We start from the raw sequence: 12,886 nt of genomic DNA, 5'->3' as shown, positions 1-12,886 counted from the left end.
ACAGAGGAATAGACGGTCTTGCCCGGTCATGAAACATTTGCGTGTCTGTTTAGTCGGGGTGCAGCGAAGACATGCAGCCATGAAACTTGACCGGCAGCATTACAGACGGTTACACAGCGTTCGTGAGCCAGACACCAACTGGTCTTGTCACCACTGAACACCAGAAACACATGTTTGGAGTGACCAGCATGTCTTTCTCACGTTGAACCTCGTGGTGCTTTTTGGACATTGAAAGACTCGTGATGAAATGGGGCAGATGTAGAGCAGAAAATAGAAATAAAACTAGTTCATGAAAAGTTGGATTGAGTTTGTCACTTTATGGAAGCTGTCCTGTCTTAACTTTTGGCATATGGCATACAACAAATTGAAAGGACAGAACATACAGTATATACAGCAGTCCCTTGTTCATTGCAGTTAATTGGTTCCAGAACCAATAAGTTCTGGAACCTACAGAGAACATACTAACTCCTTATTTCTAAAATCACAAATACTTCAACTTGCTGATATAGTTCATCTTCAAACAGCTAAAATAATGCATAAGACTAAAAACAACCAATTAGCTAAAAATGTCATCCAATACTTCTCTACAAGAGAGGAGAAATATGATCTCAGGGAAGAAGTACATTTGAAACACTTCTATGCTAGGACTACGTTATGCTAGCCATAGCATTTCAGTATGTGGACTCAAACTATGGAATGGATTGAGTAAGGAAATCAAACAATGCACAACGATGAGCCAATTGAAGAAACAATACAAGCAGTTGATGTTTGCTAAATACAAGGATGAAGACTCTTGAACCAGTCATGATGTGCTATATATATCACTATATTGACACTTACTATGGTACCCATTATGGCATTGGATGCTCATATCACCTCCTACGAGGTACCAGGTACATTATTAAAAAAAAACTGTATTATAGAAAGCAGGAAGTGAACAAATGTAACAGTTACTGATTGTAAAAGTACCAGATGGAAGGTAGGATTTAATAAGCTTTGCTTCTTCCTACTCCTTTTGGACATGTGGAACTGGGAACTGATTATGTGATGCACTCAATTGTAATCTGATGCATGTTCAAATGAAATAAAAACATTACCATTACCAATAAGTGGATTTCCGTGCAGTAGGATTCCTTATTTAGAAATTGAATATTTTTGTAGTTATAGTCCTATATAACCATTAGCACCCACTAAATGCATTTTAGCATGCATTTAACCCCCGTGACGTAATGAAGATATAGACAATGGATGGATGGAATTAAAATTGAAGAGTACAGATAAAGTTTCAGTTGTCAAAATGCACAATAGAATAGATTTGAACATTGCCAAAGTTGAGGATTGTCGCACATCTTCTGGAGGACTTCAGATCTTCCGATTTTAGCCTCATCGTGTTTAGTTCTAACTCTGGGCACCCACAGGAGACTCCTCCCTGAGCTCCTCTGTGCCTGAGATGGTTCATGGCGCTCAGGGAGATGTACTTTGGCGCAAGACTATGGAAAGATTTGTACACAAGCAGAGCTGTTTTAAAGTCTATTCTCTGAACGACAGGAAGCCAGTGCAGAGACCCGAGTACTGGACTGATCTGGCCATATTTCCTGCTTCTAGTCAGGACTCGAGCTGCAGCATTCTGGATGTATTGCAGCTGTTTTACAGCTCGTTTAGTGAGCCCAGTGAGCTCGTTATAGTTGCCTGCTGGAGTCAAAGGCATGGATTAGTCTCTCTAAATGTGTCTTGGACACTATCTCCTTGATTTTGGCCATGTTTTTCGGTGGTAAAAAGCCGATGATGATAATGATTTAATGTGGCTGTTAAAGTTCAGATCTGAGTCCATTATTACTCCTAGATTTCTAACCTGATAATTAGGTTTTAGACAAAGAGTCTCTAATAACACTTTCTCTTGTTTTCATTTTTGTCGGAGATTAGCTGGAGAAAGTTTGCTTTTCATCCACACAGTGATCTGTTTGATGCAGTAGATCCGAGTGCCATCTGCATAATTTTGGTAGAACACATTGCGCCTGCCTACCAGCAGGCTAAAAGGAAGCATATCCACATTGAACAATAGAGGTCCCAAGATTGACCCTAGGGGAACTCCACAGGCCATTTGGTCTGAGACACATTTACAATTCATTCATTTATTTTCTGCGGGGGGTGCTGGAGCCTATCCCAGCTGTCTTCGGGCGAGAGGCGGGGTACACCCTGGACCAGTCGCCAGCCAATCACATATAGACAGCACATATAGACAAACAACCATTCACACTCACATTCATACCTATGGACAATTTGGAGTGGCCAATTAACCTAGCATGTTTTTGGAATGTGGGAGGAAACCGGAGTACCCGGAGAAAACCCACGCATGCACGGGGAGAACATCCAAACTCCACACAGAGATGGCCGAGGGTGGAATTGAACTCGGGTCTCCCAGCTGTGAGGTCTGCGCGCTAACCACACGACTGCCGTGCAGCCCACACATTTACCAATTCCAACAAATTACTTTCAGTTCTCCAGAAAGGACTTGAACTTTAAGAAAGAAATATGTTCCTCTGGGGCACCTGAATGAGGGACGGACAGGAAGTGACTTTGGGGTTCAAAGTTGAGTATCAGGTTTGTGTGACACCTAGCAACCGCTGAAGAATAAATTTCATCAACATCTTGTGTCTTTTATATTTGTATTTTAGTTCATTTGGCCATTTGTATGCTTGCAAATACCTAATTTAGGGAACAAAAAGAAAGGTAACATTCGCCTCAATAAAAAAAATTATATTTCCATATTTTTAACTAATTACTGGCCGCATTCAATAACGTGAGTGAAGCCGCAAAATTCAAACCAACTGAAACCAACATATACATAAATATTACATATCCACATATTACAAATAAATTGCCAAAGAAGATTTGATGACATTTCACAAGTCTGTTGTAGCTTTCATCTCTGTTCTTGGAGATGCTTTGGTCCTGCCTCAGAACTCTAGGAGAGAGAATGCAGCCGAGCCAGCTACTTTTGTGTTACGTAAGCGTACTGATGGAGAACATACAGAACAAATGTTTAGTTTCGCGTAGCTTCATTTCATCTTGTCTACTTTTTCCTTGTCCGCTGCCGGAGCAAGCAAACACTCAAAGACAGGATCTGCAACATTCACTTTGCGTCTTTGTGGAAAGCAGATGTCATTCAAGACTAGCTCTGTCAGTGTTAGGAGACTTGCAAACTCAAGATTTGTTGATTAAAATGTATCAAGAAAACTTTCGATGACCTTACGTACTTCCTTGTAAAATGTATAATGTGGATTTGTCAAGCATTACATATACCAATAATTGCTTTTTCAGCGGAAAGGTTCTCCTATTTGTCACGCAACATCTCCCACTGTACACTTTTTATTAAGATACTGGTGGCAATTGTCTGCCTTCCCACAACCCTGACAGGATGCCAAGAAAGGGTTGAATGAAGAAAATAGTCCCTGTATGTGTGTTTGCACTTTAATAGAGTGGCAAGAAATAAGTTGTGAAATAAAGTTTGTTTTGCATGTTAAGTGCAACCGTTTCCTCCTCAAGAGCATAATATGGTAAATCATTCACTCAATCCTTCCATTTGCCTGCTTTATTGCATCCAGCCTGGCTCCACAAGTAATAATAAGTTCTGCATTTTGCTGCATCTGTATTTTGACAGTCTAGTGTATATTTATTCTGAGGCAAAGGAATGAGCACCATAAAGACTGGATTTTGGTCCAAACTGTTGGTGTTTGCGGAGATTATAAGTTTGTGGAGGGTTTTTGCCTAAGACAAATGGCAGCATTGATCGGTTGTCCTAAATCCGACCTTTGTTTGCATGACATGGACTTTCAGCAGCTGTGTGAATTATAACACTGGGACGCCAGGAGCAACGCCGGAGTTTGACGTCAAAACTTTTAAGTGCTTTTCACAACGTTAACATTTTCACTGCACAAAGACCCCATGATAATCTCTGTTTACATTTGGTCCAATCTCAGTTAAATGGCTTAGGTCAGGGGTGTTCTGCATTCAGAAGACACAGCAGCTTATGAAGTGGAAGTGTGGAAGTGGTAATATGTGTGTGTGTGTGTGTGTGTATATGTATGTATGTATGTGTATATACGTATATACGTATATGTATGTATATATGTATGTTTGTATGTATGTGTGTATATATATGTGTATGTATATATGTGTGTGTGTGTGTAAACATATATATAATACTAATAGTTGGAATAAAATGTAAAATATGTATTTACTGATCCAGGGGGTTCTTTCTATAGTTATTTTCTTGCTTCCTGTCCTCCAGACATATCATTGTGTCTTGTCTTATCAGCTTCAGTCATCCCATGTTATCATGGTCAATTGGTTCCAGAACCCTTTATAAATCAGTCAATTAGACCATGGATTTCTTGTTTATGACTTTTTAAATATAGTATGTTTTACCATTATTAGAGCCCTGTAGACATGACATAACACCCCTATAGTCACTTTTACACTCCCATTATTCTTTGTTTACACCACATTGCTAATGCGCAGGCTACAGGAACACTACAGGGACACAAGCGATGTCCACAGCTTTAAGCATGGCATGCTATCAAGCTAACTTGTTAGCCTCCAATTTGTTCATTCTAAACTTAAGAAGGGGTTTCAAAAGATGACACTAAAATAAGGTTTAGTTTCAGCACTAACTACAGTAGCATATTAAGACAGTGCTGATAGCAATAGTGTGTTCATCCAATCGGATTACTCAGATGCTATGATATGCTGTGATTGTGTATTACCAAAGTCCTCCACTTTTTGGGGTATCAGGACTTATTTTTCTAAACACATGAGACACATGTTATAGAAAGTATTGTAGTTTGTGGCAATCCAAGATGTGAGAACTGCACAAGTACACCCAAGTGGGTGATACTAGTGTGAGTGAAAGAAGAGGGGGAAGGGGGCCTACCCGTCCAGATGGCCTACAGGGATAAAGAAGAGGTGGAGGTTTGTCTCTGTGTGCGCTGGCAAAGTTTTCATGTTTAACTGGCAGGCATGGAAACTGAGAGAGCAGGAAATGGAAAAAAGAGAAGTTGGATAAAACGTTGGGAGAACAAAAGGCAGTAAAATAAAAAAGGGAGTCCTGTAGAGAAGCGGAAGAAGGAATGTAGGAGCAAAGGACAGAAAGAGAGACTTCCAGGGAAAGTGAGAACAAGTACCAGAGAAAGAGAGCGAGAATGGAATGTGCTGACACAGCTTTTCTTGTCTGAACTCCCCAAATTAATAATCAGCAGCGACTTAACAGGAGCAGAAGCCTACTGCCAAGCCCCGGTCAGACCCTGCCCACCCTGCTCACGGTGTTACCCCCGCCCCGCACCCCCCTGTTTGCCCCAACCTCCACGAGCACCAGCACACAACTCTGCCCCGGGACCGAATAGGAGGCGCTGCGTGCCTGCATGTCCTGGCTGAGCCATGCCTGGCGTACTGCCACAGGGCTTTTGCTTGTTCAGGAGTTTTGATTAAATCCTTTATTGTGCTCCACTCACGCAAAGAGCTAAGGCGAAGCAGCGAGCAGAACAGAGTGGAGGGGTGGAGAGAAAGTTCAACAGGAGAAAAGAAAAGGGGGTGGGGGGGATCAAGGAAACGGGATCGCTCTTTTTTTTCCTCCCCTTTCACTTTCTCGTGTTATCCTGCACTCACTGAAACGATAAAAAAAACACTTACTGCTCGTGGTACATATTCTTTGTCATTGAACGCAGATTTTAAAATGAATAACAATATTTTAATTTGCTCGATAACCAATAGTAGTTATACTCTACTCTACTCTACTATGAAAAACGGCCTTTTATTTTTAGCCAAGTGGCAAGCACAGCATCATGTATTCGTGTGATTGTTTTTCCTGGCCATAGCACGCATTTTTGTGGCCACTTGTTGCTAGGCAGAATTTGTAGAGCCCTAAAGACCAATAAGAAAATGGTCACTTGCTAGCCCACCCCCACCCCCCACCCCCTAACTAGGTTGTTTTAAACACTTCCACTGTGCCTCTTCAGTGTTATTTTACACAATAGTTTAGCATTTTTGGATTTCTGTATGGAATTATTATTGTACAGAAAAGCTAAAACCACCATCTGCGGGGCACTGTCTGTGTTGCCCTGAAAAAATATCATTTATCATTATTGCATTTGCTGAAATCCCACTAGTGTTTGCTTTATTTTGATACCAAGATGCTGAGAAATACTCAATTCATTTTAGGCATGTCGTTTTTGAGCAGGGACTTACAGTACAGTAGTTCTGTACATGAAGGCTGGAAAAAGTGAAGGTAAAGCTTAGTTAGACAGCTGTGCTTCTCGTGAAATGGCAGCTAAAATTACTCTTTATATGCTGACCTTTGCATAGTCATGTATCCTTTAACATTGTATACTCTTTGCTCAGTATCTAAATGCTCCCAGTTCGCTGTGCCGCTGTCAATCTCGCAGCACCCCCGCGCCTCCCGGCAGGCTCTGTGGTCAAAGTGTAACACAGTGCTTTGTATTGTTGTTTCAGCTGCTTCAGTGCCGGACCTGAGTGAGCAGTTCACACCACCAGAAACGGCTCCCGCGGCCCTCGTCAGCCTCATCCAAGCCATAGAGCAGAGAGGTAGGTCCTATAAGGCCTTGTCGGCCAACGGAATCGTCTGTCGTCTGGCTCTCTGTCCGCCTCGCTGTCTTTCCATCTATGTGCGACTGTCTCCCTCGCGCCATCTGCCTCTCGCCCTCATGCCAGCGTTTGCACAAGTGTGGACGTACAGACAAGCGGATCCAGTCAGGGAGGCATACATGCGTGGAATCGCATGTGTACAAGTGACATTGCCTCCTTTGTGGATTTGTTACATGTATCAAGAATCACAGGAAGGCCTTCTACATTACAAGTTTCGTGTGCTGAGACTGTAAAAACTGTACCACTTCCTGTCTCACTCTCACTTATTACACAGTGCACTCATTGTAGTCAACTGGTTTGCAGACAATAAAATGTATATTTAGACTTTATTTGCTATGCAGTGATACTGTACTTGTGTGCTATCAAATTGACAATAATTGCTGCAATGACGCGGCACGGCGGTCCAGTGGTTAGCGCGCAGACCTCACAGCTTGGAGACCATGGTTCAATTCCACTATCTCTGTGTGGAGTTTGCATGTTCTCCCCGTGCATGCGTGGGTTTTCTCCGTGTACTCACGGTTATTGAATGCGGCCAGTAATTAGTTAAAAATATGGAAATATAATTGTTTTATTGAGGCAAATGTTACCTTTCTTTTTGTTCCCTAAATTAGGTATTTGCAAGCATACAAATGGCCAAATGAACTAAAATACAAATATAAAAGACACATTCTAAGATGTTGATGATATGTATTCTTCAGTGGTTGCTAGGTGTCACACAAAACTTTGAACCCCAGAGTCACTTCCTGTCCGTCCCTCATTCAGGTGCCGCAGAGGAACATATTTCTTTCTTGAAGTTCAAGTCCTTTCTGGAGAACTGAAAGTAATTTGTAGGAATTGGTAAATGTGTGGGCTGCAGGGCAGTCGTGTGGTTAGCGCGCAGACCTCACAGCTGGGAGACCCGAGTTCAATTTCACCCTCGGCCATCTCTGTGTGGAGTTTGCATGTTCTCCCCGTGCATGCGTGGGTTTTCTCCGGGTACTCCGGTTTCCTCCCACATTCCAAAAACATGCTAGGTTAATTGGCCACTCCAAATTGTCCATAGGTATGAATGTGAGTGTGAATGGTTGTTTGTCTATATGTGCCCTGTGATTGGCTGGCCACCAGTCCAGGGTGTACCCCGCCTCTCGCCCGAAGACAGCTGGGATAGGCTCCAGCAAAAAGCGGTAGAGAATGAATGAATGAATGCTGCAATGACCCAGATATTCAAATGCACGCTACTTTTTTTGTGTTGTCTTGAAATCCATGTTTAACATTTATGGCATTCTAAAATGCAGTTTTACAAAATAACCGTAAACAGACACATGCACCATCACGTTTGACTGTTAAACTGTATCATGCAACACTACAAAGGCAGAAGAACAACGTTTGTTTTTGAGGCACCTGCCAAAAATGTCTTTCATGCAGGAAAAAATCTCAATATTGATATCCACCGGGGCGGCAAGAGGTCTGTCTCTGAATGTAAATAGTTTGATGTAGCAATGGTGCTGAAATGCATCCATGAATTGGATACACACACTCTGCTTGCACGTTGAGGTTTTCTCAACTAGCTGAGAGACTGGCTTGTCTCAAGAAATTGCCTTCCCGATGCAAACTGTCTAGACCCAATTTTCCTGGAGGATTTTATGCATTGGAAATGAGTAATGTTGTCATCCGTCTTTCACCTGCAGAAACAGGAGGAAAAACAACTCAAACTGGCATGTATCCGTATATGGAAAAGCTTACAAAACGTTTATCTAACAGGAGTTCTTTTCCTTGAATTGGAGACATCACCAAGTGGTACAGTAAACCTCGGATATATTGGACTCGGATATATCGGAAATTCGCTCACAACGGACAGATAAAAAAGAACCGATTTTTCTGTAATGCATTTCCAATAAAAATTCATTGCATATATCGGATTTTTTATAACGGATTTCGCCTATTTCGGACAAAATCTCCAGTCCCGTTTCAATTTCCCTCGCATATATCGGATGTCTGCATCGTGGCGCTCCGATTCGCCGAATCGTGACAGGCCGCTATACGACGTCATTTGCAGCGTTGCCTGCGTGATTTATATTCACGTCGCTAGGAGTGGTTTGGCGGGCGCGGGAATCGTTGAAATCACTACGACCATGCCACCCAAACGCAAAACTCTTACTTTTCAGCAAAAGTACGATGTTGTAAAGTATGCCGAGGTACATCCAGGGGAGAAGCAAGTGACCATAGCCGCCAAATTCAGTTTGAAATCTTCAACACTGAGTGACATTCTCAAAAATAAGGACACTATAAAGAGTAACATTGAAGATCCAGAAAAAGCTGCACGAAAAGCGGGAGATGCCAAACAGATTAGAAAGGTCTCATATGACGACGTGGACGATGCACTGATTCTTTGGTTCCGGCAAAATAGCTTAATTAACAATTTGTTATGCTCAGAGTCCAATAAAGTTAAATTCTCATTACCTTACGTCTCTTTTCATTGCCCAGTCCAGGTACATTGGAAACATAGTCAAGGAAGTGCCTTTTTATAACGGATAAAATCCGATTTACGCATATACCGGATATAAATCCGATATATGCGTAAAACGGACATTTTCCGGTATACGCATATAACGGATTTCGCTTATATCGGACAAAACCAGTGGGAACAATTGAATCCGATATATCCGAGGTTTACTGTAGATGACGGTGTCAAATGTCTAAAGATTAAAATTTCAGATTTCTTGCTCCTGTCGCCACCTCAAAGCAGTTGACTTCATCGGAGGTTATCCAAATAAACGGAATAATGCCTTTTCTGTGTTTCTCAGGTCTGGACTCTACAACTCTGTACAGGATGACTGCTAGTTCAGACAGCCCAGTCCACAGCCTAAGTCCTGGTGAGGGAATTTGTGTGCAATAATCAGTACCTTTGTTCTTAACCTACCAGCACTTCTATGATACTTGCATAGAGCACTACACATGTATGTAATTCCTAAGCTCATGCTTGACTCTTCTACGCAGAGAGTGACATCAGTCAGACGGATGCGGCCATCCTGTCAGAGTGTGTCATGCACTACCTAAGAGACCTCCCTTCCCCTGTCATCCCTGCTTGTACATACGCTCAGCTCCAAACTGCTATCACACAGCAGCGGCAGGTCCTACAGCAGTCCACAGGTAGGAAACACTGACCAATGAATGTAAAGTCTGGCTTAAAAGCATAGCTCAGCCTTTGAATCTCTCTTGTAGATGGTGCCGTAGCTGGCAGCCATGATCGAGAGGTAAGCCAGGTCCTCGAGAGCGCCACCACCGTCCCTCTCCATCACCGTCTCACCCTGCAGTACCTCCTTGCACACCTGGCCAAGGTCGCACAGGCGCAGGCCAGCAACAGCTTGGACATGCACACGCTGGGGAAGATCTTTGGACCGCTTTTGATGAGAACAGGTCTCTCTACTTCGGGGTAAGACTTCAGTCTTTGGACTGTAGAAGCGTGACTCTGCTTCTTAACTAATGACTTTGACAGGTTGTCTTTGGATGAAGAGTTACCTGCTCTTGTAGTGGAAAGGCTTCTGGTAGAGAGAACTGCAGAACAAGACCTCACTCCGCCAGGTAACACCATTTACTTTTAATCCAGCAAATCATTCTTTACTTTGAGCGTTTTCAATGTACATGATCGTGCTTTTCTCTCAACTTGGAATATGCATTGATTGCCAGTTTGTAACAAGCTTTAGCTGTGTAGCTTTAACAAGACTGTCTGCATGTACCCCATTAGTGCTGTAATGTTTTTTTTAATGTTTTTTATGTTTTTTTTTTATGTTGCAGTTCTTCCAGCAAAGCCAACAAAGTCAAAAATGGCACCATCAACCATGACGGACATAAGCACCCTTCTCAGCGATGCAGAATGGTACTGGGGAGAAATTTCCAGGTCAGCAGCACTCCTAAAAACAAAAGGGGTCCTGATTATTTCTTGGAATTTGGATTTATTTGTTCGACTGAACATTGTGTTGTTATTGTTATCATTATTGATAACTTGATTTTAGGTCCCCAAGGTGATATCATAAGAATAAATAAATTCAGAACAGATAATTTCAACTTTGTCGTACAATAATACATTAAGTCCAGTCCTGTGTGTGTTTTTATTGCTCTGCCTCTTGTGTTAAAAAGCCACATGGCGTGGGGGTGGAATGATATTCTCAGTCTTTGAGTGGAACAGGACAGTGATAGTAATCTGCCACTGAAACTGCTCTTTTGTTGGGAGACGATGCTCACTCGAATGCAGAAACTTTAGTTTGATAGTGATTGGTCTATCACAGTTTATTGGTTTATGTTGTGATGGGAAATGTTTTTATTTCTAGGGAGGAGGTAAATGAGAAATTGAGAGACACCCCCGATGGTACCTTTCTAGTTCGAGATGCCTCAAGCAAACTGGAGGGAGAGTACACTCTTACGCTCAGGTGAAGAAAGTTGATTTAAGTTCCCCTAAATCGGAATTCAGATAATTGTTTTTGTATGACTGGTGTTAGCAATTACACTCCAACGTTCTGTTCCTCCAACAGGAGAGGCGGGAACAACAAACTTATAAAGATCTACCACAGAGATGGCCGTTACGGCTTCTCAGAGCCGCTCACCTTCCTGTCTGTAGTTGAGCTGATCAACCATTACCGACATGAGTCCTTGGCCCAGTACAATGCCAAGCTGGACACCAAACTCCTGTACCCTGTTTCAAAATACCAACAGGTTGGTGCAACACAGCATGTTCCCATGTGACGGCGTGTTTCTCAATGATCATGCGCTGTATCTGCGCCGTTCAGCTGGTGAAAGAGAACAGCATCGAGGAGGTTGGTGAACAGCTGAAGGTCTATCACGAGCAGTACCAGGAGAAGAGTCGCGAGTACGACGCCCTGTACGAGGAGTACACACGCACGTCACAGGTAGGGGTTCAATATGCATGCGCATAATATGGCAAGGAAGAAGAGGTGTCGCATTATAATGTACTAAAAAATATCAAAAACATGCAACTGCTAATACTTTACTAAATGTTTTAACACCCAAGATCACCAAATAATTGCCTTACTGTATTATTCAGTAATATAGGAATAATAAAGCTAATGCCTTGCACCGGGTACTCCAGTTATTTGTCTAAAACTATGCATGCTAGGCTATTTTGGAGACCCTAAATTGTCAAATAGTATCAACTGTCCTTGACTTAAATAGAATTCTCTCCATGATCTCACAAAATCGAATTGTGAAGGTTCACAAACACACACACCAACTAAGTGAAAAGAATACAGGATGTTTATAGAGAAAAATAAATAGTCAACGTACAAAAAATAAAGTGCCCAAGAAGAGATAGTAGTTCACAGAAGTAGGACTCAGACCATATAGTGCAGTCAGGCTATATTTATACTTTGAAACACTCTTTTACACACACACACACACACTCAACAGCAACATGCAGGTTTTATTCTGTCTTCTTTTACAAGCACAGCAGTTTCAGCACAAATGCTAAGAAATTCCTAATAAATGATAATAATGACGCTAATAAATTCACATGCGAGCCTTTACTGATATCACATTGAGCACTCTGTTCACTCGCTCACTTCAGCATTTGTCCCTGCTTACCAAGGTGACACAAAATAGTTCCCATGGTAACAAAAAGCCCCCCCAAAAGTTGTCTTTGGCTGTGTCTGGTGGTAACTAACAGCTAGTAACTCAAGTTAGCTCAGTTAAAACAAAAAACATAAAAAAAAAACGCTTTTGTCTCAAATAAACCTGTTCTTTTGGACACTTGTATGTCAAGTCACCACTGTATAAATGGCAATAAATAAATGACTTGCGGTACTTCAGCACCATTTACAACTTCTTTTCTTTGTTCATTTCTGCTCCATATTCATTCACACTTGTGGCATAACATCAACTGCAACACTGCTGCCTTTCTCCAAACTATGGTGTGGACCAAAATCATGCATTTAAAAAAAACTGTGGCATTATTCACAATTTGCGTTAACTTATAACCATGTTAACCATGACAGCCCTAGAAAAAAAACAAGACAAAATATTTTCTACTACATTACACTCTTCTGCACTCTGTGTGTATTATAGCGGCCCCACTTCCACCCACCACGGCAAAGAGACTGTATGACATTGTTCTTTGTAACAAACACACCAAGGAAACCAATGCACACTGTCAACCGAGGCTGGAAGAATTATTGGGTTCATTTTCATTTGTGGTGTGATGAAATTATTAATTTCTTATCAACATCCTTATCATCCC

At 41.9% G+C, this 12,886-nt stretch overlaps 1 protein-coding gene across 4 annotated transcripts in view; it reads left to right on the top strand.

Annotated features, from left to right (window-relative positions):
- The window catches only part of pik3r2 (phosphoinositide-3-kinase, regulatory subunit 2 (beta)), a 34,673-nt gene that overhangs the window by 15,793 nt on the left and 5,994 nt on the right, over positions 1-12,886 (top strand). For all 4 annotated transcript variants that reach the window (XM_058067088.2, XM_058067089.2, XM_058067090.2 and 1 more), the window contains 9 exons: positions 6,508-6,600; positions 9,444-9,512; positions 9,637-9,789; positions 9,862-10,072; positions 10,136-10,221; positions 10,435-10,537; positions 10,968-11,066; positions 11,169-11,349; positions 11,424-11,543. In XM_058067088.2, coding sequence (XP_057923071.2) covers positions 6,508-6,600; positions 9,444-9,512; positions 9,637-9,789; positions 9,862-10,072; positions 10,136-10,221; positions 10,435-10,537; positions 10,968-11,066; positions 11,169-11,349; positions 11,424-11,543 — 1,115 coding nt within the window. The remainder of the gene's footprint in view (positions 1-6,507; positions 6,601-9,443; positions 9,513-9,636; positions 9,790-9,861; positions 10,073-10,135; positions 10,222-10,434; positions 10,538-10,967; positions 11,067-11,168; positions 11,350-11,423; positions 11,544-12,886) is intronic.

This window comes from Doryrhamphus excisus, linkage group LG6 (assembly GCF_037039965.1).
Source record: "Doryrhamphus excisus strain RoL-2023G ecotype Guam linkage group LG6, RoL_Dexc_Guam_v1.1, whole genome shotgun sequence".
Classification (NCBI taxonomy): Eukaryota; Metazoa; Chordata; class Actinopteri; order Syngnathiformes; family Syngnathidae; genus Doryrhamphus; species Doryrhamphus excisus.
This window is presented reverse-complemented; position numbering and strand designations above follow the sequence as displayed.